At 44.5% G+C, this 24,196-nt stretch overlaps 1 protein-coding gene across 2 annotated transcripts in view; it reads right to left on the bottom strand.

Annotated features, from left to right (window-relative positions):
• Positions 1-24,196, bottom strand: part of wipi2 (WD repeat domain, phosphoinositide interacting 2) — a 28,991-nt gene that overhangs the window by 1,971 nt on the left and 2,824 nt on the right. The window contains exons 3-12 of one of the 2 annotated variants that reach the window (XM_031817459.1): positions 22,660-22,829; positions 22,437-22,533; positions 16,972-17,069; positions 16,733-16,825; positions 15,869-15,939; positions 13,946-14,053; positions 13,132-13,210; positions 12,963-13,048; positions 7,341-7,448; positions 5,795-5,892 (exon numbers count right to left, since the gene is read on the bottom strand). In XM_031817459.1, the coding sequence (XP_031673319.1) occupies positions 5,795-5,892; positions 7,341-7,448; positions 12,963-13,048; positions 13,132-13,210; positions 13,946-14,053; positions 15,869-15,939; positions 16,733-16,825; positions 16,972-17,069; positions 22,437-22,533; positions 22,660-22,829 (1,008 nt within the window). Of the gene's footprint in view, positions 1-5,794; positions 5,893-7,340; positions 7,449-12,962; positions 13,049-13,131; positions 13,211-13,945; positions 14,054-15,868; positions 15,940-16,732; positions 16,826-16,971; positions 17,070-22,312; positions 22,374-22,436; positions 22,534-22,659; positions 22,830-24,196 lie in introns of those variants that run through there. The other variant, XM_031817460.1, reaches the window with a different exon arrangement.

Here is a 24,196-nt window from a genome sequence, read left to right as displayed (position 1 = left end):
CCTGCTGCAACCACACCAGGTGGTGGGATACCCTGCTGCAACCACACCAAGTGGAGGGATACCCTGCTGCTACCAGACCAAGTGGTGGGATACCCTGCATCTACCACACCAAGTAGAGGGATACCCTGCTGCTACCAGACCAAGTGGTGGGATACCCTGCTTCTACCCAGACCAAGTGGGGGGATACCCTGCTGCTACCCAGTGGAGGGATACCCTGCTGCTACCAGACCAAGTGGAGGGATACCCTGCTGCTACCCAGTGGAGGGATACCCTGCTGCTACCAAGACCAAGTGGATGGATACCCTGCTGCTACCAGACCAAGTGGTGGGATACCCTGCTGCTACCCAGTGGAGGGATACCCTGCTGCTACCAGACCAAGTGGAGGGATACCCTTCTGCTACCAAGACCACGTGGTGGGATACCCTGCTGCTACCAGACCAAGTGGTGGGATACCCTGCTGCTACCAGACCAAGTGGTGGGATACCCTGCTGCTACCAGACCAAGTGGTGGGATACCCTGCTGCTACCCAGTGGAGGGATACCCTGCTGCTACCCAGTGGAGGGAAACCCTGCTGCTACCAAACCAAGTGGTGGGATACCCTTCTGCTACCAAGACCACGTGGTGGGATACCCTGCTGCTACCAGACCAAGTGGTGGGATACCCTGCTTCTACCAGACCAAGTGGTGGGATACCCTGCTGCTATCCAGTGGAGGGATACCCTGCTGCTACCAGACCAAGTGGAGGGATACCAGACCAAGTGGTGGGATACCCTTCTGCTACCAAGACCAAGTGGGGGGATACCCTGCTGCTACCCAGTGGAGGGATTCCCTGCTGCTAGCAGACCAAGTGGTGGGATACCCTGCTGCTACCAGACCAAGTGGAGGGATACCCTGCTGCTACTCAGACCCAGTGGAGGGATACCCTGCTGCTACCCAGTGGAGGGATACCCTGCTGCTACCAGACCAAGGGGAGGGATACCCTTCTGCTACCCAGTGGTGGGATACCCTGCTTCTACCCAGTGGAGGGATACCCTGCTGCTACCCAGTGGAGGGATACCCTGCTGCCTCCCAGTGGAGGGATACCCTGATGCTACCCAGTGGAGGGATACCCTGCTGCTACCCAGTGGAGGGATACCCTGCTGCTACCCAGTGGAGGGATACCCTGCTGCTACCCAGTGGAGGGATACCCTGCTGCTACCCAGTGGAGGGATACCCTGCTGCTACCCAGTGGAGGGATACCCTGCTGCTTTCCCAACCCTCTCCTCGGGGACCACCAGACATTCCACATATTTGTTTTAGTCCTGAATTGGCACAAAAAGCTTCTTTCTCTATAATTTTGTGCACAAATTTGTTTACCTGTTAGTGAGCATTTCTCCTTCGCCAAGATAATCCATCCACCTAACAGGTGTGGCATATCAAGAAGCTGACTAAACAACACAGGTGCACCTTGTGCTGGGGACAATAAAAGGTCACTCTAAAATGTGCGGTTTTACCACACAACAGAATGCCACAGATGTCTCAGTTTGAGGGAGCGCGCAATAAGCGTTTTCTGTTAGCCGGTAATTGCCGGCTTTTGGCCGATGAAATAAATTAAAAGCCGATAAATAAAATCGTAGCCGGCCAAATTCTCTGGGGCTACCCATCATGCACCCTGATTTCACACTTCAGCACCATTCTCTCACTCCTTGCTTGCTGCCTTATCATGTGCCTGCTGCTGAGGACAGGGAGAGAAGAGCCTTGGCCGAGGATAATGTTGATTGATGGAGGCCTTTTTCATTGATGTAAAATCTAAGTCAGAGAGTATGAGCCCATGTATGGACACATTCTAATATTGTAGTGGACAAAGATTAGAAAAGAGTTAGCATGGCCAAATGCAGGCTACTGTGAAATTCACCATTCAGGTAGGATGGCATTTTTTTACTTTAAAAAAAAAGGCAAATGTGTTTTGTTTCATTCTGTTGAGACATTTTCTTTGTATGATCCGTATTCAGTTTAAGCTAACGATGGGTTAGGCCATGTCTGAATATTTGATGTCTGTTACCACTGATAACCTGAATGACCCTAGAAAGTTTTAGAAGGCTATTAAGTCGATGTCTGGTAACAGTAATGTTAATGAATTACCGTCATGTGTTTTGAAGGACTGTTGCTATATATGACAAAACTGAAATGCTGAATTGTTTCAATGAGCACTTTGTATCATCTGGTAGACTGTTTGATTCAGTGTCCTCTGTCTCTGTACAACCCTGTGTGGATGAACCAGTGAGAGCTGGTCAAACTTTTAGCCATTCTCAGTGCAGGTGGTACATAAAGCCCTGAAAGCCTGCAGGTCCTGATCTTCTTGATCCCTGCCTTTTAAATCTGGCAGCTGATTTCATAGCTGAACCACTTACATCTCTGTTCAATCTAACCCTGGAATGTAATGAAATTCCAAAGATCTGGAACTCAGCATTTGTCCTACCACTTTTAAAAGGGGGAGATCCAACTCTTTTAAATAAGTATAGGCCAATCTCAAAGCTGTCACCCCTGGTGAAAATACTTGAAACCCTTGTTAGTGAACAGCTAAAATAGTTTTTATTTACTAACTCTATTTTATCAATGTACCAATCGGGCGTCAGGAAGAAGCATAGCACAATTACAGCAGCCATGAAGGTTGTAAATTATATCACTGAAGCCCTTAACAAAAAACAGCACTGTGTCTCACTTTTTATTGATCTCTCTAAGGCGTTTGATACAGTTGATCATGCTATACTGAGGCAGAGATTGTCGAGTGTAGGTCTTTCAGAGCATGCAGTTGCATGGTTTGCTAACTATCTGTCTGATAGAACTCAGTGCACTCAATTCGATGGGCTGTTAAATTGTCTGTCTTGAAAGGTGTGCCCCAAGGCTCTGTACTGGGTCCCCTCTTATTCACTATTTATATCAATGATTTAGACAGAAATGTCCAAAATGCACAACTTCATTTTTATGCTGATGATACTGTTATTTACTGTTGTGCCTCGTCTCTTACAAACGCTTCCCAGAACATGCAAACTGCTTTTTATACTGTTCAACATACCTTGTGTCAATTGAAGCTTATCCTCAATACTGACAAAACTAAACTAATGTTGTTTTCTAATGCAAGAAATAGACCTCTGAACCTTCCACTTATTACATTTATGCCTTTACTAGACTATGGGGATATTTTATATATGAGATCAATTGACACTCTTTACCATGGCACTTTGAGATTTATTTTAAACTGCAAAACCCTTACGCACCACTGAGTTGGCTGGCCTTCTCTAGTCACTCGTAGGCTCAGTCACTGGTATACTTTTATTGACAAAATAAAATTACTACCTTTTTATTTGTGCATTTTTATTGTTCAGAAATGTGGTGGGTACTCTCTTCGTTCGCTGGACTTTATCCTGCTAACTGTTCCAAATGTCCGAACTGAATTTGGTAAAAGGGCTTTTATGTCCTCTGCGCCATCGTCTTGGAACACCTTACAAAATACTTTTAAACTGGAAGAACTTGTCCTGATTGGTGTTTTTAAATCGCTGATGAAGGATCTTGAGGCTGATTCCCTGACCTGTCAATGTTTTTAAATCGCTGATGAAGGATCTTGAGGCTGATTCCCTGACCTGTCAGTGTTTTTAAATCGCTGATGAATGATCTTGAGGCTGATTCCCTGACCTGTCAGTGTTTTTAAATCACTGATGAATGATCTTGAGGCTGATTCCCTGACCTGTCAGTGTTTTTAAATCGCTGATGAATGATCTTGAGGCTGATTCCCTGACCTGTCAGTGTTTTTAAATCGCTGATGAATGATCTTGAGGCTGATTCCCTGACCTGTCAGTGTTTTTAAATCACTGATGAATGATCTGGAGACTGATTCCCTGACCTGTCAGTGTTTTTAAAGCACTGATGAATGATCTTGAGACTGATTCCCTGACCTGTCAGTGTTTTTAAAGCACTGATGAATGATCTTGAGACTGATTCCCTGACCTGTCAGTGTTTTTAAATCACTGATGAATGATCTTGAGGCTGATTCCCTGACCTGTCAGTGTTTTTAAATCACTGATGAATGATCTTGAGGCTGATTCCCTGACCTGTCAGTGTTTTTAAATCACTGATGAATGATCTTGAGGCTGATTCCCTGACCTGTCAATGTTTTTAAATCACTGATGAATGATCTTGAGACTGATTCCCTGACCTGTCAATGTTTTTAAATCACTGATGAATGATCTTGAGACTGATTCCCTGACCTGTCAGTGTTTTTAAATCGCTGATGAAGGATCTTGAGGCTGATTCCCTGACCTGTCAGTGTTTTTAAATCGCTGATGAATGATCTTGAGGCTGATTCCCTGACCTGTCAATGTTTTTAAATCACTGATGAATGATCTTGAGACTGATTCCCTGACCTGTCAGTGTTTTTAAATCGCTGATGAAGGATCTTGAGGCTGATTCCCTGACCTGTCAGTGTTTTTAAATCACTGATGAAGGATTTTGAGGCTGATTCCCTGACCTGTCAGTGTTTTTAATTAGCTGTTTTATACTCTTGTGAATTCAATGGTTTTTACTAGATTACTTGTAGTTTTTCATGTTGTCTGTCTGTAGTTTCTTTGTAATGACTTGGTGCTGCCTATCTTGGCCAGGGCGCTCTTGAAAAACAGATTTTAATCTCAATAACCTTCCTGGTTAAATAAAGGTTCAATAAAAAACGAGTAGGCCTGTTGTAAAAGAAATAGCCTATCACTGTCATTTGTTGGGTACGGTAGGTACTAGTCTTATTGGTCATTGCTGCAATATAGCCTGTTCAAAACTTTAGGTTATATATATATATACCCCTGCACCCACTGTTCCCTGGTAGGCCATCATTGTAAAGAAGAATGTGTTCTGACTTGTCTCGTTAAATCAAATCAAATTGTAGTTGTCACATACACATGATTATCAGATGTTAATGGTCACATGGTTAGCAGATGCTAATGGTCACATGGTTAGCAGATGTTAATGGTCACATGGTTAGCAGATGTTAATGGTCACATGGTTAGCAGATGTTAATGGTCACATGGTTAGCAGATGCTAATGGTCACATGGTTAGCAGATGTTAATGGTCACATGGTTAGCAGATGTTAATGGTCACATGGTTAGCAGATGTTAATGGTCACATGGTTAGCAGATGTTAATGGTCACATGGTTAGCAGATGTTAATGGTCACATGGGTAGCAGATGTTAATGGTCACATGATTAGCAGATGTTAATGGTCACATGGTTAGCAGATGTTAATGGTCACATGGTTAGCAGATGTTAATGGTCACATGGTTAGCAGATGTTAATGGTCACATGGTTAGCAGATGTTAATGGTCACATGGTTAGCAGATGTTAATGGTCACATGGTTAGCAGATGTTAATGTAATGGTCACATGGTTAGCAGATGTTAATGGCCACATGGTTAGCAGATGTTAATGGTCACATGGTTAGCAGATGTTAATGGTCACATGGTTAGCAGATGTTAATGGTCACATGGTTAGCAGATGTTAATGGTCACATGGTTAGCAGATGTTAATGGTCACATGGTTAGCAGATGTTAATGGTCACATGGTTAGCAGATGTTAATGCGAGTGTAGCGAACTGCTTGTGATAAAGGTTCAATAAATTAAAAATAAAGAAACTGCTTTGTTCAGGGCAGAAGGACATTCTCAGGGATTTGATCCAGCAACCTTTCGGTTACTGATCCAACGTTCTAACCACTAGGCTACCTGCCGGCCCAGGTCGTCCGGTGCCAATTTGACTAACGACGCTCTGGGGGTGTGTACCTTTCATCCCAGCGGTGTTGTAGGTCTGTGCAGTAAGGGGTCGGTCATGTGACCCCTGTTCCAGGATCTCATTGGGCGGCTCAGCACTGCCGTCTAACCTGAGGAACACAGAATGATTTAAGTTCATATACTGTATGCCATTTAACAGACACTTTTATCCAAACTACTTTCAATGAGTACATATGTGTGGCCTGAGCAGGAATGGATTCCACGACCCTGGCATTGAGGAATGGAGCCCACGACCCTGGCATTGAGGAGTGGAGCCCACGACCCTGGCATTGAGGAGTGGAGCCCACGACCCTGGCATTGAGGAGTGGAGCCCACGACCCTGGCATTGAGGAGTGGAGCCCACGACCCTGGCATTGAGGAATGGAGCCCACGACCCTGGCATCGAGGAATGGAGCGCAGGACCCTACGACCGTGGCATTGAGGAATAGAGCCCACGACCCTGGCATCGAGGAATGGAGCACAGGACCCTGGCATTGAGGGATGGAGCCCACGACCCTGGCATTGAGGAATGGAGCCCACGACCCTGGCATTGAGGAATGGAGCCCAGGACCATGGCATTGAGGAATGGATTTCACGACCCTGGCATTGAGGAATGGATCCCACGACCCTGGCATTGAGGAATGGAGCCCAGGACCCTGGCATTGAGGAATGGAGCCCAGGACCCTGGCATTGAGGAATGGAGCCCAGGACCCTGGCATTGAGGAATGGAGCCCAGGACCCTGGCATTGAGGAATGGAGCCCAGGACCCTGGCATTGAGGAATGGAGACCATGACCCTGGCATTGAGGAATGGAGCCCACGACCCATTGGACAACACAGAACTGGACCAATACAGATAACAGAAGCTTCCTTACAGTGTGTTACCTGTGTTGTTTCATCAGTGTGTTACCTGTGTTGTTTCAGTGTTACCTGTGTTGTTTCAGTGCTACCTGTGTTGTTTCTTCAGTGTGTTACCTGTGTTGTTTCAGTGTTACCTGTGTTGTTTCATCAGTGTGTTACCTGTGTTGTTTCAGTGTTACCTGTGTTGTTTCATCGGTGTGTTACCTGTGTTGTTTCAGTGTTACCTGTGTTGTTTCATCGGTGTGTTACCTGTGTTGTTTCAGTGCTACCTGTGTTGTTTCATCGGTGTATTACCTGTGTTGTTTCACCAGTGTGTTACCTGTGTTGTTTCATCAGTGTGTTACCTGTGTTGTTTCATCAGTGTGTTACCTGTGTTGTTTCAGTGTTACCTGTGTTGTTTCATCAGTGTGTTACCTGTGTTGTTTCAGTGTTACCTGTGTTGTTTCATCAGTGTGTTACCTGTGTTGTTTCACTAGTGTGTGTTACTTGTGTTGTTTCAGTGCCACCTGTGTTGTTTCAGTGTTACCTGTGTTGTTTCAGTGCTACCTGTGTTGTTTCAGTGCTACCTGTGTTGTTTCACCAGTGTGTTACCTGTGTTGTTTCAGTGCTACCTGTGTTGTTTCATCAGGGTGTTTGTTACCTGTGTTGTTTCATCAGGGTGTTTGTTACCTGTGTTGTTTCATCAGGGTGTTTGTTACCTGTGTTGTTTCATCAGGGTACACTCTCCCCCCTCCTGTGGGTCCAGGTTATAGAGGTACAGATATCCATCAGCTGCTGCTACCAGGAGACGAGGAATCTTTTGGATCCTACACACACACACACACACACACAAACTTGAATCAGACTCATCTGACTGTGTGTGCGCTTCCCAGCGTGTGAGTGTTAGAGCTTGGCGATATCGGCAAAAAGTTAGCACGATAAATTGACCCATTTTGCTGAATAACGACTAATACATCAATACAACACTATTATTAATACAACACTATAATACAACACTATTATTAATACAACACTATTATTAATACAACACTATATTACAACACTATATTACAACACTATATTACAACACTATTATTAATACAACACTATTATTACTACAACACTATTATTAATACAACACTATTATTAATACAACACTATTATTACTACAACACTATTATTAATACAACACTATTATTACAACAACACTATTATTAATACAACACTATTATTATTACAACGCTATTATTATTACAACACTATATTACAACACTATTATTATTACAACACTATTATTATAACAACACTATTATTATAACAACACTATATAACAACACCGTTATTATTACAGCACTGTTATTATTACAACACTATTATTAATACAACACTATTATTAATACAACACTATTATTATTACAACACTATTATTAATACAACACTATTATTATTACAACACTATTATTAATACAACACTATTATTATTACAACACTATTATTAATACAACACTATATTACACTATAATACAACACTATTATTAATACAACACTATATTACAACACTATTATTAATACAACACTATTATTAATACAACACTATTATTAATACAACACTATTATTATTACAACACTATATTACAACACTATTATTATTACAACACTATTATTATTACAACACTATTATTATTACAACACTATTATTATTACAACACTATTATTACTACAACACTATTATTAATACAACACTGTTATTATTACAACACTATTATTAATACAACACTATTATTAATACAACACTATATTACACTATAATACAACACTATTATTATTACAACACTATTATTACTACAACACTATATTACACTATAATACAACACTATTATTAATACAAAACTATTATTATTACAACACTATTATTAATACAACACTGTTATTATTACAACACTATTATTAATACAACACTATTATTATTACAACACTATTATTATAACAACACTATTATTAATACAACACTATATAACACTATTATTATTACAACACTATTATTAATACAACACTATTATTATTACAACACTATTATTAATACAACACTATTATTAATACAACACTATTATTATAACAACACTATTATTATTACAACACTATTATTATTACAACACTATTATTATAACAACACTATTATATTACAACACTATTTTAATACAACACTATTATTATTACAACACTATTATTATTACAACACTATTATTAATACAACACTATTATTATTACAACACTATTATTAATACAACACTATTATTATTACAACACTATTATTATTACAACACTATTATTATTACAACACTATTATTATTACAACACTATTATTAATACAACACTATTATTATTACAACACTATTATTAATACAACACTATATTACAACACTATTATTACTACAACACTATTATTAATACAACACTATAATACAACACTATAATACAACACTATATTACAACACTATTATTAATACAACACTATAATACAACACTATATTACAACACTATATTACAACACTATTATTAATACAACACTGTTATTATTACAACACTATTATTAATACAACACTGTTATTATTACAACACTATTATTAATACAACACTGTTATTATTACAACACTATTATTAATACAACACTATATTACAACACTATTATTATTACAACACTATTATTAATACAACACTATTATTAATACAACACTATATTACACTATAATACAACACTATTATTAATACAACACTATTATTACTACAACACTATATTACACTATAATACAACACTATTATTAATACAACACTATTATTAATACAACACTATTATTATTACAACACTATTATTATAACAACACTATATTACACTATAATACAACACTATTATTACTACAACACTATATTACACTATAATACAACACTATTATTAATACAACACTATTATTAATACAACACTATTATTATTACAACACTATTATTATAACAACACTATATTACACTATAATACAACACTATTATTAATACAACACTATTATTACTACAACACTATATTACACTATAATACAACACTATTATTAATACAACACTATTATTATTACAACACTATTATTAATACAACACTATTATTAATACAACACTGTTATTAATACAAACACTATTATTAATACAACACTATTATTATTACAATACTATATAACAACACTGTTATTATTACAACACTATTATTAATACAACACTATTATTAATACAACACTATTATTATTACAACACTATTATTACTACAACACTATTATTAATACAACACAAGACATGTTCTAACATGTTCAGGGAATGAATGATGGATAGTTTAATGTGCAACATGATAAAATAGGATCCAGAATGATCAGATTTATTTAGTCTCTTTAGAGATGAATTTGTCTGGCAGTTTTTTTGTGAATACTGGCCTAGGCTATATAATTCACCACCTGAGGAAGTGGGAACTCAAAACACATCAGCTAGATTGCTAACTCAAAATGTGATCGTTGCTCGACAGCCATGCAATTGATCGAACAGTACATTGTATGTTCTCCAAAAACGTTGCTTGGTAGACATTAAGAACACTTGATGATTTCACAGCAAATAGTGCCACTCCGTTTTCTCAGGCGCATCTCAATTACCCTACTCTGTTTGTAAAGTGGCGGTCGTTCCTCAATAATCCCCCCCATCTTTAACACCAGTAACAGCTTTTAAAACTGACTTCCAGCTTTACTACATTTGAAATGTTGCTCAGCTGTAGTACGCTGAGCCCTCCCTTCACCCCGTGGGACAGTGAGGAGAGGAAGTGAGGGCAGGCAGAGAGGAGAGGAAGTGAGGAGAGGCAGTGAGGAGAGGAAATGAGGGCAGGCATTGAGGAGAGGAAATGAGGAGAGGCAGTGAGGAGAGGAAGTGAGGGCAGGCATTGAGGAGAGGAAGTGAGGAGAGGAAATGAGGAGAGGCAGTGAGGAGAGGAAGTGAGGGCAGGCAGAGAGGAGAGGAAGTGAGGGCAGGCAGTGAGGAGAGGAAGTGAGGGCAGGCAGTGAGGAGAGGAAGTGAGGGCAGGCAGTGAGGAGAGGAAGTGAGGGCAGGCAGTGAGGAGAGGAAGTGAGGGCAGGCAGTGAGGAGAGGAAGTGAGGAGAGGAAGTGAGGGCAGGCAGTGAAACAGGGACGATACTTTCATTGCAGGAAGCAGATTAATGCACATTACTATTGACGACCAAACAATATGGAAGAATGTTGTGTTGGCTAATCCCCCAAATGACCAACGTCAGATAAACTGGGGGAGAGCAGGGCGATGTTGGGAATATGGTCCCAGCTCTAGAGTCTGGTAGAGAACGTTCTAGTGGGTGGGGGGAATATGGTCCCAGCTCTAGAGTCTGGTAGAGAACGTTCTAGTGGGTGGGGGGGAATATGGTCCCAGCTCTAGAGTCTGGTAGAGAACGTTCTAGTGGGTGGGGGGAATATGGTCCCAGCTCTAGAGTCTGATAGAGAACGTTCTAGTGGGTGTGTGGGGGGGAATATGGTCCCAGCTCTAGAGTCTGGTAGAGAACGTTCTAGTGGGTGGGGGGAATATGGTCCCAGCTCTAGAGTCTGGTAGAGAACGTTCTAGTGGGTGGGGGGAATATGGTCCCAGCTCTAGAGTCTGGTAGAGAACGTTCTAGTGGGTGGGGGGAATATGGTCCCAGCTCTAGAGTCTGGTAGAGAACGTTCTAGTGGGTGTGTGGGGGGGAATATGGTCCCAGCTCTAGAGTCTGGTAGAGAACGTTCTAGTGGGTGGGGGGAATATGGTCCCAGCTCTAGAGTGTGGTAGAGAACGTTCTAGTGTGTGGGGGGAATATGGTCCCAGCTCTAGAGTCTGGTAGAGAACGTTCTAGTGGGTGTGTGGGGGGGAATATGGTCCCAGCTCTAGAGTCTGGTAGAGAACGTTCTAGTGTGTGGGGGGAATATGGTCCCAGCTCTAGAGTCTGGTAGAGAACGTTCTAGTGGGTGTGTGGGGGGGAATATGGTCCCAGCTCTAGAGTCTGGTAGAGAACGTTCTAGTGGGTGTGTGGGGGGGAATATGGTCCCAGCTCTAGAGTGTGGTAGAGAACGTTCTAGTGGGTGGGGGGAATATGGTCCCAGCTCTAGAGTCTGGTAGAGAACGTTCTAGTGGGTGTGTGGGGGGGAATATGGTCCCAGCTCTAGAGTCTGGTAGAGAACGTTCTAGTGGGTGGGGGGAATATGGTCCCAGCTCTAGAGTCTGGTAGAGAACGTTCTAGTGTGTGGGGGGAATATGGTCCCAGCTCTAGAGTCTGGTAGAGAACGTTCTAGTGGGTGGGGGGGAATATGGTCCCAGCTCTAGAGTGTGGTAGAGAACGTTCTAGTGTGTGGGGGGAATATGGTCCCAGCTCTAGAGTCTGGTAGAGAACGTTCTAGTGGGTGTGTGGGGGGGAATATGGTCCCAGCTCTAGAGTCTGGTAGAGAACGTTCTAGTGTGTGGGGGGGAATATGGTCCCAGCTCTAGAGTCTGGTAGAGAACGTTCTAGTGGGTGTGTGGGGGGGAATATGGTCCCAGCTCTAGAGTCTGGTAGAGAACGTTCTAGTGGGTGTGTGGGGGGGAATATGGTCCCAGCTCTAGAGTGTGGTAGAGAACGTTCTAGTGGGTGGGGGGAATATGGTCCCAGCTCTAGAGTCTGGTAGAGAACGTTCTAGTGTGTGGGGGGAATATGGTCCCAGCTCTAGAGTCTGGTAGAGAACGTTCTAGTGGGTGGGGGGAATATGGTCCCAGCTCTAGAGTGTGGTAGAGAACGTTCTAGTGTGTGGGGGGAATATGGTCCCAGCTCTAGAGTCTGGTAGAGAACGTTCTAGTGGGTGTGTGGGGGGGAATATGGTCCCAGCTCTAGAGTCTGGTAGAGAACGTTCTAGTGTGTGGGGGGAATATGGTCCCAGCTCTAGAGTCTGGTAGAGAACGTTCTAGTGGGTGTGTGGGGGGGAATATGGTCCCAGCTCTAGAGTCTGGTAGAGAACGTTCTAGTGGGTGTGTGGGGGGGAATATGGTCCCAGCTCTAGAGTGTGGTAGAGAACGTTCTAGTGGGTGGGGGGAATATGGTCCCAGCTCTAGAGTCTGGTAGAGAACGTTCTAGTGGGTGTGTGGGGGGGAATATGGTCCCAGCTCTAGAGTGTGGTAGAGAACGTTCTAGTGTGTGGGGGGAATATGGTCCCAGCTCTAGAGTCTGGTAGAGAACGTTCTAGTGGGTGTGTGGGGGGGGAATATGGTCCCAGCTCTAGAGTCTGGTAGAGAACGTTCTAGTGGGTGTTCTTACAGGGCCAGAGCACAGATGTTCTTGTGTCCAGAGAAGGGCAGTCGTACGGTGGCGAAGGCTCGTCCCTGAGTGAACATCTCTGTCACCTGACGCACACAGAGGAGACATGGTCAGACAACACACACACACACACCACACACTCTCTCTCTCAAAAGGAAGTCCCACTCACCTGAGAGGGCAGGTAGGTGGTGGACGCCATCAGGACCTTCCCAAGGTATCCACCCCATGTCGTCGGCTCCTCTGTTGGCCTACACACACACCATGTTAATATACAGGACAACACCTCCTCTGTTGGCCTACACACACACCATGTTAATATACAGGACAACATCTCCTCTGTTGGCCTACACACACACCATGTTAATATACAGGACAACACCTCCTCTGTTGGCCTACACACACACACCATGTTAATATACAGGACAACACCTCCTCTGTTGGCCTACACACACACACCATGTTAATATACAGGACAACACCTCCTCTGTTGGCCTACACACACACCATGTTAATATACAGGACAACACCTCCTCTGTTGGCCTACACACACACACACCATGTTAATATACAGGACAACACCTCCTCTGTTGGCCTACACACACACACACCATGTTAATATACAGGACAACATCTCCTCTGTTGGCCTACACACACCATGTTAATATACAGGACAACACCTCCTCTGTTGGCCTACACACACACACACCATGTTAATATACAGGACAACACCTCCTCTGTTGGCCTACACACACACACACCATGTTAATATACAGGACAACATCTCCTCTGTTGGCCTACACACACACACCATGTTAATATACAGGACAACACCTCCTCTGTTGGCCTACACACACACACCATGTTAATATACAGGACAACATCTCCTCTGTTGGCCTACACACACACACACACCATGTTAATATACAGGACAACATCTAGAATCAGACTAATGCAGCCAGGTGAGGGGGGGGGGGGGTACTTACTTCTCTTTCTGCGTCTCTAGTTTGAAGATGTGGACCGTCTCCGTGTTACTGGATGCTGATAGGTAGAGGCCTTCCATACTGAAGGCCAGGGAACAGATAGATACACACCTAACACACACACACACACACACTTCAGTGTGTCAGACTGAACTCAGCTGTAGCTCATTTAATATTGTCCACTATTAAAACACATATTACTATATAGAGTGGAATGAAGGAGAAGAAGGAGGGAGATGAAGGAGGGAGATGAAGAAGGAGGGAGATGAAGAAGAAGGAGGGAGACGAAGAAGAAGGAGGGAGATGAAGAAGAAGGAGGGAGACGAAGAAGAAGGAGGGAGATGAAGAAGAAGGAGGGAGAAGAAGAAGAAGGAGGGAGACGAAGAAGGGGGGAGATGAAGAAGGAGAGAGATGAAGAAGAAGGAGGGAGATGAAGAAGGAGGAGGAGACGAAGGAGGGAGATGAGGAGGGAGATGAAGAAGGAGGGAGACGAAGAAGAAGGAGGGAGATGAAGAAGAAGGAGGGAGATGAAGAAGAAGGAGGGAGAAGAAGAAGAAGGAGGGAGACGAAGAAGAAGGAGGGAGATGAAGAAGAAGGAGGGAGATGAAGAAGAAGGAGGGAGATGAAGAAGAAGGAGGGAGATGAAGAAGAAGGAGGGAGATGAAGAAGAAGGAGGGAGAAGAAGAAGGAGGGAGATGAAGAAGGAGGGAGATGAAGAAGAAGGGAGATGAAGAAGGAGGGAGATGAAGAAGAAGGAGGGAGACGAAGAAGAAGGAGGGAGACGAAGAAGAAGGAGGGAGAAGAAGAAGGAGGAGGGAGATGAAGAAGAAGGAGGGAGACGAAGAAGGAGGGAGAAGAAGAAGGAGGAGGGAGATGAAGAAGGAGGGAGAAGAAGGAGGGAGATGAAGAAGAAGGAGGGAGACGAAGAAGGAGGGAGACGAAGAAGGAGGGAGACGAAGAAGAAGGAGGGAGATGAAGAAGGAGGGAGACGAAGAAGGAGGGAGACGAAGAAGGAGGGAGATGAAGAAGAAGGAGGGAGACGAAGAAGAAGGAGGGAGACGAAGAAGAAGGAGGGAGATGAAGAAGAAGGAGGGAGATGAAGAAGAAGGAGGGAGATGAAGAAGAAGGAGAGAGATGAAGAAGAAGGAGGGAGATGAAGAAGGAGGAGGGAGACGAAGGAGGGAGATGAAGGAGGGAGATGAAGAAGGAGGGAGAAGAAGAAGAAGGAGGGAGAAGAAGAAGGAGGGAGATGAAGAAGGAGGGAGATGAAGAAGAAGGAGGGAGATGAAGAAGAAGGAGGGAGATGAAGAAGAAGGAGGGAGAAGAAGAAGGAGGGAGATGAAGAAGAAGGAGGGAGATGAAGAAGAAGGAGGGAGATGAAGAAGAAGGAGGGAGATGAAGAAGAAGGAGGGAGACGAAGAAGAAGGAGGGAGACGAAGAAGAAGGAGGGAGATGAGAAGAAGAAGGAGGGAGAAGAAGGAGGGAGATGAAGAAGAAGGAGGGAGATGAAGAAGAAGGAGGGAGATGAAGAAGGAGGGAGATGAAGAAGGAGGGAGATGAAGAAGAAGGAGGGAGATGAAGAAGAAGGAGGGAGATGAAGAAGAAGGAGGGAGATGAAGAAGAAGGAGGGAGACGAAGAAGAAGGAGGGAGATGAAGAAGAAGGAGGGAGATGAAGAAGAAGGAGGGAGATGAAGAAGAAGGAGGGAGACGAAGAAGGAGGGAGATGAAGAAGGAGGGAGATGAAGAAGAAGGAGGGAGATGAAGAAGAAGGAGGGAGACGAAGAAGAAGGAGGGAGACGAAGAAGAAGGAGGGAGATGAAGAAGAAGGAGGGAGAAGAAGAAGAATAAGGGAGACGAAGAAGAAGGAGGGAGAAGAAGAAGAAGGAGGGAGAAGAAGAAGGAGGGAGACGAAGAAGAAGTCCTACCTTTTGACTCCTCGACGGAACTCAAACAGTTTCTGTCCCTCAGGGATGGAGAACACACGAATCACCGTACCCTATCAGAAACCACCGGTTACATTTACACACAGGATAGCTGATCCCTGATACAGCGAGGTTACAACACACACACTTCCAGCCGGTCCACCACTACACTGTTAATACCCATCAGATCTGCTACCATGGAAGGGTCAGGGTTAAGGGCCAGGGTTAAGGGTCAGGGTTAAGGGCCAGGGTTAAGGGCCAAGGCCAGGGTTAAGGGTCAAGGCCAGGGTTAAGGGCCAAGGCCAGGGTTAAGGGTCAAGGCCAGGGTTAAGGGTCAGGGCCATAGAGATGGATAGAAAATAGTATCTGTATGGCAAGGGTCAGGGTTAAGGGTCAGGGTTAAGGGTCGGGGTTAAGGGCCAGGGTTAAGGGTCAGGGTTAAAGGTTGGGCCATAGAGATGGATAGAAAATAGTATCTGTATGGTAAGGGTCAGGGGTCAGGGTTAAGGGTCAGGGTTAAGGGTCAAGGTTAAGGGTCAGGTTTTAAAAAAATATATATTTTACCTTTATTTAACTAGGCAAGTCAGTTAAGAACAAATTCCTATTTTCAATGACGGCCTAGGAACAGTGGGTTAACTGCCTGTTCAGGGGCAGAACGACAGATTTGTACCTTGTCAACTCGGGGGTTTGAACTTGCAACCTTCCGGTTACTAGTCCACCGCTCTAAAAACTAGGCTACCCTGCCGCCGGGCCAGGGTTACGGGTCAGGGTTAAGGGCCAGGGTTAAGGGTCAGGGTTAAGGGTCAGGGAAGAGGGACCGGCTGACACCACCTCAGTAGTTCAGTGTAACAGTTTAAAGTGTCTCACCTTCTCCGAGGCTGTGGCCAGTTTGGTTCCGCTAGCATCAAACACCACAGCTGCTAATGGACTGTCATGGGCTGGGATCATGTTGGCTGCCCTCTGGAGACACAGTTAAACACACAGAGACTGAAACAGCACAGTTGTAGTAGAGCTAGCTATCTTCAATGTGTGTGTGTGTGTGTGTGTGTGTGTGTGTGTGTGTGTGTGTGTGTGTGTGTGTGTGTGTGTGTGTGTGTGTGTCGTACCAGGTTGACCGTGTCGAACACCTGGACCTCTCCTATTGTAGCACTGCCGGGGTAGGCCAGGTAACAGTTATCATTACTGATGGAGAGAGCACACAACCCTGGGGAGAGAACACACGGATATTACAGTAGGAGAGAACACACAACCCTGGGGAGAGAACACACAACCCTGGGGAGAGAACACACAACCCTGGGGAGAGAACACACAACCCTGGGGAGAGAACACACGGATATTACAGTAGGAGAGAACACACAACCCTGTGGAGAAAACACACAACCCTGGGGAGAAAACACACAACCCTGGGGAGAGAACACACAACCCTGGGGAGAGAACACACAACCCTGGGGAGAGAACACACGGATATTACAGTAGGAGAGAACACACAACCCTGGGGAGAGAACACACAACCCTGGGGAGAGAACACACAACCCTGGGGAGAGAACACACAACCCTGGGGAGAGAACACACAACCCTGGGGAGAGAACACACAACCCTGGGGAGAGAACACACGGATATTACAGTAGGAGAGAACACACAACCCTGGGGAGAAAACACACAACCCTGGGGAGAGAACACACAACCCTGGGGAGAGAACACACGGATATTACAGTAGGAGAGAACACACAACCCTGGGGAGAGAACACACAACCCTGGGGAGAAAGCACACAACGCTGGGGAGAAAACATACAACCCTGGGGAGAAAACACACAACCCTGGGGAGAGAACACACAACCCTGGGGAGAGAACACACAACCCTGGGGAGAGAACACACAACCCTGGGGAGAAAACACACAACCCTGGGGAGAGAACATACGGATATTACAGTAGGAGAGAACACACAACCCTGGGGAGAGAACACACAACCCTGGGGAGAGAACACACAACCCTGGGGAGAGAACACACAACCCTGGGGAGAGAACACACAACCCTGGGGAGAGAACACACGGATATTACAGGAGGAGAGAACACAAAACTACTAAATACAATACGGTTGGATTAAACAGTTTCAGATTCCACTAGATGTTGGAACATTGCTGAGGGGACTTGCTTCCATTCAGCCACAAGAGCATTACTGAGGTCGGGCACTGATGTTGGGCGATTAGGCTCGTAGTCGGCGTTCTAATTCATCCCAAAGGAGTTCAATGGGTTGGGGTCAGGGCTCCGTGCAGGCCAGTCAAGTTCTTCCACGCCGATCTCGACAAACCATTTCCCATTCTGTGAGCGTGTTGAAAGTCACTGATCTCCTCAGTAAGGCCATTCTATTGCCAATGTTTGTCTATGGAGATTCCATGGCGGTGTGCTCGATTTTAAACACCTGTCTGAAACGGGTGTGGCTGAAATAGCCGAAACCACTAATTTGAAAGGTTTTCCACATACTTTAGTATATATATGGGTTGGGATAGATGTAGTCCTAGGTTAAGGGTTTTACCTGAGGGGTTGGGCTAGATGTAGTCCTAGGTTAAGGGTTTTACCTGAGGGGTTAGGTCAGATGTAGTCCTAGGTTAAGGGTTTTACCTGAGGGGTTAGGTCAGATGTAGTTCTAGGTTAAGGGTTTTACCTGAGGGGTTGGGCCAGATGTAGTTCTAGGTTAAGGGTTTTACCTGAGGGGTTGGGCTAGATGTAGTCCTAGGTTAAGGGTTTTACCTGAGGGGTTAGGTCAGATGTAGTCCTAGGTTAAGGGTTTTACCTGAGGGGTTAGGTCAGATGTAGTCCTAGGTTAAGGATTTTACCTGAGGGGTTAGGTCAGATGTAGTCCTAGGTTAAGGGTTTTACCTGAGGGGTTGGGCTAGATGTAGTTCTAGGTTAAGGGTTTTACCTGAGGGGTTAGGTCAGATGTAGTTCTAGGTTAAGGGTTTTACCTGAGGGGTTAGGTCAGATGTAGTTCTAGGTTAAGGGTTTTACCTGAGGGGTTAGGTCAGATGTAGTTCTAGGTTAAGGGTTTTACCTGAGGGGTTAGGTCAGATGTAGTCCTAGGTTAAGGGTTTTACCTGAGGGGTTGGGTCAGATGTAGTCCTAGGTTAAGGGTTTTACCTGAGGGGTTGGGCTAGATGTAAGTCCTAGGTTAAGGGTTTTACCTGAGGGGTTAGGTCAGATGTAGTCCTAGGTTAAGGGTTTTACCTGAGGGGTTAGGTCAGATGTAGTCCTAGGTTAAGGGTTTTACCTGAGGGGTTAGGTCAGATGTAGTCCTAGGTTAAGGGTTTTACCTGAGGGGTTGGGCTAGATGTAGTCCTAGGTTAAGGGTTTTACCTGAGGGGTTAGGTCAGATGTAGTCCTAGGTTAAGGGTTTTACCTGAGGGGTTAGGTCAGATGTAGTTCTAGGTTAAGGGTTTTACCTGAGGGGTTGGGCTAGATGTAGTTCTAGGTTAAGGGTTTTACCTGAGGGGTTAGGTCAGATGTAGTCCTAGGTTAAGGGTTTTACCTGAGGGGTTGGGCTAGATGTAGTTCTAGGTTAAGGGTTTTACCTGAGGGGTTAGGTCAGATGTAGTCCTAGGTTAAGGGTTTTACCTGAGGGGTTAGGTCAGATGTAGTCCTAGGTTAAGGGTTTTACCTGAGGGGTTAGGTCAGATGTAGTCCTAGGTTAAGGGTTTTACCTGAGGGGTTGGGCTAGATGTAGTTCTAGGTTAAGGGTTTTACCTGAGGGGTTAGGTCAGATGTAGTCCTAGGTTAAGGGTTTTACCTGAGGGGTTGGGCTAGATGTAGTCCTAGGTTAAGGGTTTTACCTGAGGGGTTAGGTCAGATGTAGTTCTAGGTTAAGGGTTTTACCTGAGGGGTTAGGTCAGATGTAGTCCTAGGTTAAGGGTTTTACCTGAGGGGTTGGGCTAGATGTAGTCCTAGGTTAAGGGTTTTACCTGAGGGGTTAGGTCAGATGTAGTCCTAGGTTAAGGGTTTTACCTGAGGGGTTGGGTCAGATGTAGTCCTAGGTTAAGGGTTTTACCTGAGGGGTTAGGTCAGATGTAGTCCTAGGTTAAGGGTTTTACCTGAGGGGTTGGGTCAGATGTAGTCCTAGGTTAAGGGTTTTACCTGAGGGGTTAGGTCAGATGTAGTCCTAGGTTAAGGGTTTTACCTGAGGGGTTGGGTCAGATGTAGTCCTAGGTTAAGGGTTTTACCTGAGGGGTTAGGTCAGATGTAGTTCTAGGTTAAGGGTTTTACCTGAGGGGTTAGGTCAGATGTAGTCCTAGGTTAAGGGTTTTACCTGAGGGGTTGGGTCAGATGTAGTCCTAGGTTAAGGGTTTTACCTGAGGGGTTGGGCTAGATGTAGTTCTAGGTTAAGGGTTTTACCTGAGGGGTTAGGCTAGATGTAGTCCTAGGTTAAGGGTTTTACCTGAGGGGTTAGGTCAGATGTAGTTCTAGGTTAAGGGTTTTACCTGAGGGGTTAGGATAGATGTAGTTCTAGTTAAGGGTTTTACCTGAGGGGTTAGGTCAGATGTAGTCCTAGGTTAAGGGTTTTACCTGAGGGGTTGGGTCAGATGTAGTCCTAGGTTAAGGGTTTTACCTGAGGGGTTAGGTCAGATGTAGTTCTAGGTTAAGGGTTTTACCTGAGGGGTTAGGTCAGATGTAGTTCTAGGTTAAGGGTTTTACCTGAGGGGTTAGGTCAGATGTAGTCCTAGGTTAAGGGTTTTACCTGAGGGGTTGGGTCAGATGTAGTCCTAGGTTAAGGGTTTTACCTGAGGGGTTAGGTCAGATGTAGTTCTAGGTTAAGGGTTTTACCTGAGGGGTTAGGTCAGATGTAGTCCTAGGTTAAGGGTTTTACCTGAGGGGTTGGGTCAGATGTAGTCCTAGGTTAAGGGTTTTACCTGAGGGGTTAGGTCAGATGTAGTTCTAGGTTAAGGGTTTTACCTGAGGGGTTAGGTCAGATGTAGTTCTAGGTTAAGGGTTTTACCTGAGGGGTTAGGTCAGATGTAGTCCTAGGTTAAGGGTTTTACCTGAGGGGTTGGGTCAGATGTAGTCCTAGGTTAAGGGTTTTACCTGAGGGGTTAGGTCAGATGTAGTTCTAGGTTAAGGGTTTTACCTGAGGGGTTAGGTCAGATGTAGTTCTAGGTTAAGGGTTTTACCTGAGGGGTTGGGCTAGATGTAGTCCTAGGTTAAGGGTTTTACCTGAGGGGTTAGGTCAGATGTAGTCCTAGGTTAAGGGTTTTACCTGAGGGGTTAGGTCAGATGTAGTTCTAGGTTAAGGGTTTTACCTGAGGGGTTAGGTCAGATGTAGTCCTAGGTTAAGGGTTTTACCTGAGGGGTTAGGTCAGATGTAGTTCTAGGTTAAGGGTTTTACCTGAGGGGTTAGGTCAGATGTAGTTCTAGGTTAAGGGTTTTACCTGAGGGGTTAGGTCAGATGTAGTCCTAGGTTAAGGGTTTTACCTGAGGGGTTAGGTCAGATGTAAGTCCTAGGTTAAGGGTTTTACCTGAGGGGTTGGGCTAGATGTAGTCCTAGGTTAAGGGTTTTACCTGAGGGGTTAGGTCAGATGTAGTTCTAGGTTAAGGGTTTTACCTGAGGGGTTGGGCTAGATGTAGTCCTAGGTTAAGGGTTTTACCTGAGGGGTTAGGTCAGATGTAGTTCTAGGTTAAGGGTTTTACCTGAGGGGTTAGGTCAGATGTAGTCCTAGGTTAAGGGTTTTACCTGAGGGGTTGGGCTAGATGTAGTTCTAGGTTAAGGGTTTTACCTGAGGGGTTAGGTCAGATGTAGTTCTAGGTTAAGGGTTTTACCTGAGGGGTTAGGTCAGATGTAGTCCTAGGTTAAGGGTTTTACCTGAGGGGTTAGGTCAGATGTAGTCCTAGGTTAAGGGTTTTACCTGAGGGGTTGGGATAGATGTAGTCCTAGGTTAAGGGTTTTACCTGAGGGGTTAGGTCAGATGTAGTCCTAGGTTAAGGGTTTTACCTGAGGGGTTAGGTCAGATGTAGTCCTAGGTTAAGGGTTTTACCTGAGGGGTTAGGTCAGATGTAGTTCTAGGTTAAAGGTTTTACCTGAGGGGTTAGGTCAGATGTAGTCCTAGGTTAAGGGTTTTACCTGAGGGGTTGGGTCAGATGTAGTCCTAGGTTAAGGGTTTTACCTGAGGGGTTGGGCTAGATGTAGTCCTAGGTTAAGGGTTTTACCTGAGGGGTTAGGTCAGATGTAGTCCTAGGTTAAGGGTTTTACCTGAGGGGTTGGGCTAGATGTAAGTCCTAGGTTAAGGGTTTTACCTGAGGGGTTGGGCTAGATGTAGTTCTAGTTAAGGGTTTTACCTGAGGGGTTAGGTCAGATGTAGTCCTAGGTTAAGGGTTTTACCTGAGGGGTTGGGCTAGATGTAGTTCTAGGTTAAGGGTTTTACCTGAGGGGTTGGGATAGATGTAGTCCTAGGTTAAGGGTTTTACCTGAGGGGTTGGGAGGTGTCTCTCTGATGGTGTGCAGGACCTTCATGTCTCTAGATGTAAGTCCTAGGTTAAGGGTTTTACCTGAGGGGTTAGGTCAGATGTAGTCCTAGGTTAAGGGTTTTACCTGAGGGGTTGGGAGGTGTCTCTCTGATGGTGTGCAGGACCTTCATGTCTCTGATGTTGTGGATGTACAGAGATTCCTCCAGACATACTATCAGCCTCTGAAACACACACAGGAGTCTTCAGTGTTGTAGTTAGGAGTTTAACACACCTGTCCAGACATACTATCAGCCTCTGAAACACACACTCCTGCTCATCATCACATATCACTGTGTGTGTGTTCCTACCTGTCTGTTGAGCTTGACAGCCAGTATAGTGTTACTGTAACTATAGTTACAGATCTCCGTTCCCTTCTTGAAGTGACAGACCTTCAGCTTCCTAGGAGCCTTCAGACTGACGATCGCCACCAGACTACTGCTGAACAGACGCTCTACAATACACACATCCTCTGTGTCCGCTGAGCGTGCACACACACACACACACACACACACACACACACACACACACATTAGTACCAAACAGTATAACCCCGTTGCTGTAATATTCTAGAGAGCTATTCCATATTATAGTGATCCTACATTAACAGTGGGGACGATGACTGTATGGACTGTGAGTGGAATACATGTCTGTGGTACATGTACAGAGCCTTCAGAATACATGTCTGTGGTACATGTACAGAGCCTTCAGAATACATGTCTGTGGTACATGTACAGAGCCTTCAGAATACATGTCTGTGGTACATGTACAGGGCCTTCAGAATACATGTATGTGGTACATGTACAGAGCCTTCAGAATACATGTCTGTGGTACATGTACAGGGCCTTCAGAATACATGTCTGTGGTACATGTACAGAGCCTTCAGAATACATGTCTGTGGTACATGTACAGGGCCTTCAGAATACATGTCTGTGGTACATGTACAGAGCCTTCAGAATACAGAGTCTGTGAACAGAGAAAAGTGCAGAGAGGTCCTTGATGAAAAGCCCTGAGGGCTCTGGAGCAGGTTAAGACTGGGGCGAAGGTTCACCTTCCAACAGGACAACAACCCTAAGCACACAGCCAAGACAACGCAGGAAGGGCTTCGGGACAAGTCTCTGAATGTCCTTGAGTGGCCCAGCCAGAGTCTGGACTTGAACCAGATTAAACATCTCTGGAGAAACCTGAAAATAGCTGTGCAGCAACGCTAACCATCCAACATGACAGAGCTTGAGAGGATCTGCAGAGGAGAACGGGAGAAACTCCCTAAATACAGGTGTGCCAAGCTTTTAGCGTCATACCCAAGAAGACCTGAGGCTGTAATCGCTGCCAAAGGTGCTTCAACAAAGTACTGAGTAAAGGGTCTGAATACTTATGTATTGCGATGTCATTATGGGGTATTGTGATGTCATTATGGGGTATTGTGATGTCATTATAGGGTATTGTGATGTCATTATGGGGTATTGTGATGTCATTATGGGGTATTGTGATGTCATTATAGGGTATTGTGATGTCATTATGGGGTATTGTGATGTCATTATAGGGTATTGTGATGTCATTATGGGGTATTGTGATGTCATTATGGGGTATTGTGATGTCATTATGGGGTATTGTGATGTCATTATGGGGTATTGTGATGTCATTATAGGGTATTGTGTGTAGATTGATGAGGGGAAAAAACGATTTAATACATTTTAGAATAATTCTGTAATGTAACAAAACATGGAAAAGGTCAAGGTAAATATATAGCCATTCCATATTACTGTAAAACAACATTAAGAGTGATGGTTATGACTGTATGGTATCTAGTAAGTGCAGTATTTCATATATATATATAAATATATATAT

The sequence above is a fragment of the Oncorhynchus kisutch genome, unplaced genomic scaffold, assembly GCF_002021735.2.
Source record: "Oncorhynchus kisutch isolate 150728-3 unplaced genomic scaffold, Okis_V2 scaffold1037, whole genome shotgun sequence".
Taxonomy (NCBI): domain Eukaryota; kingdom Metazoa; phylum Chordata; class Actinopteri; order Salmoniformes; family Salmonidae; genus Oncorhynchus; species Oncorhynchus kisutch.
This window is presented reverse-complemented; position numbering and strand designations above follow the sequence as displayed.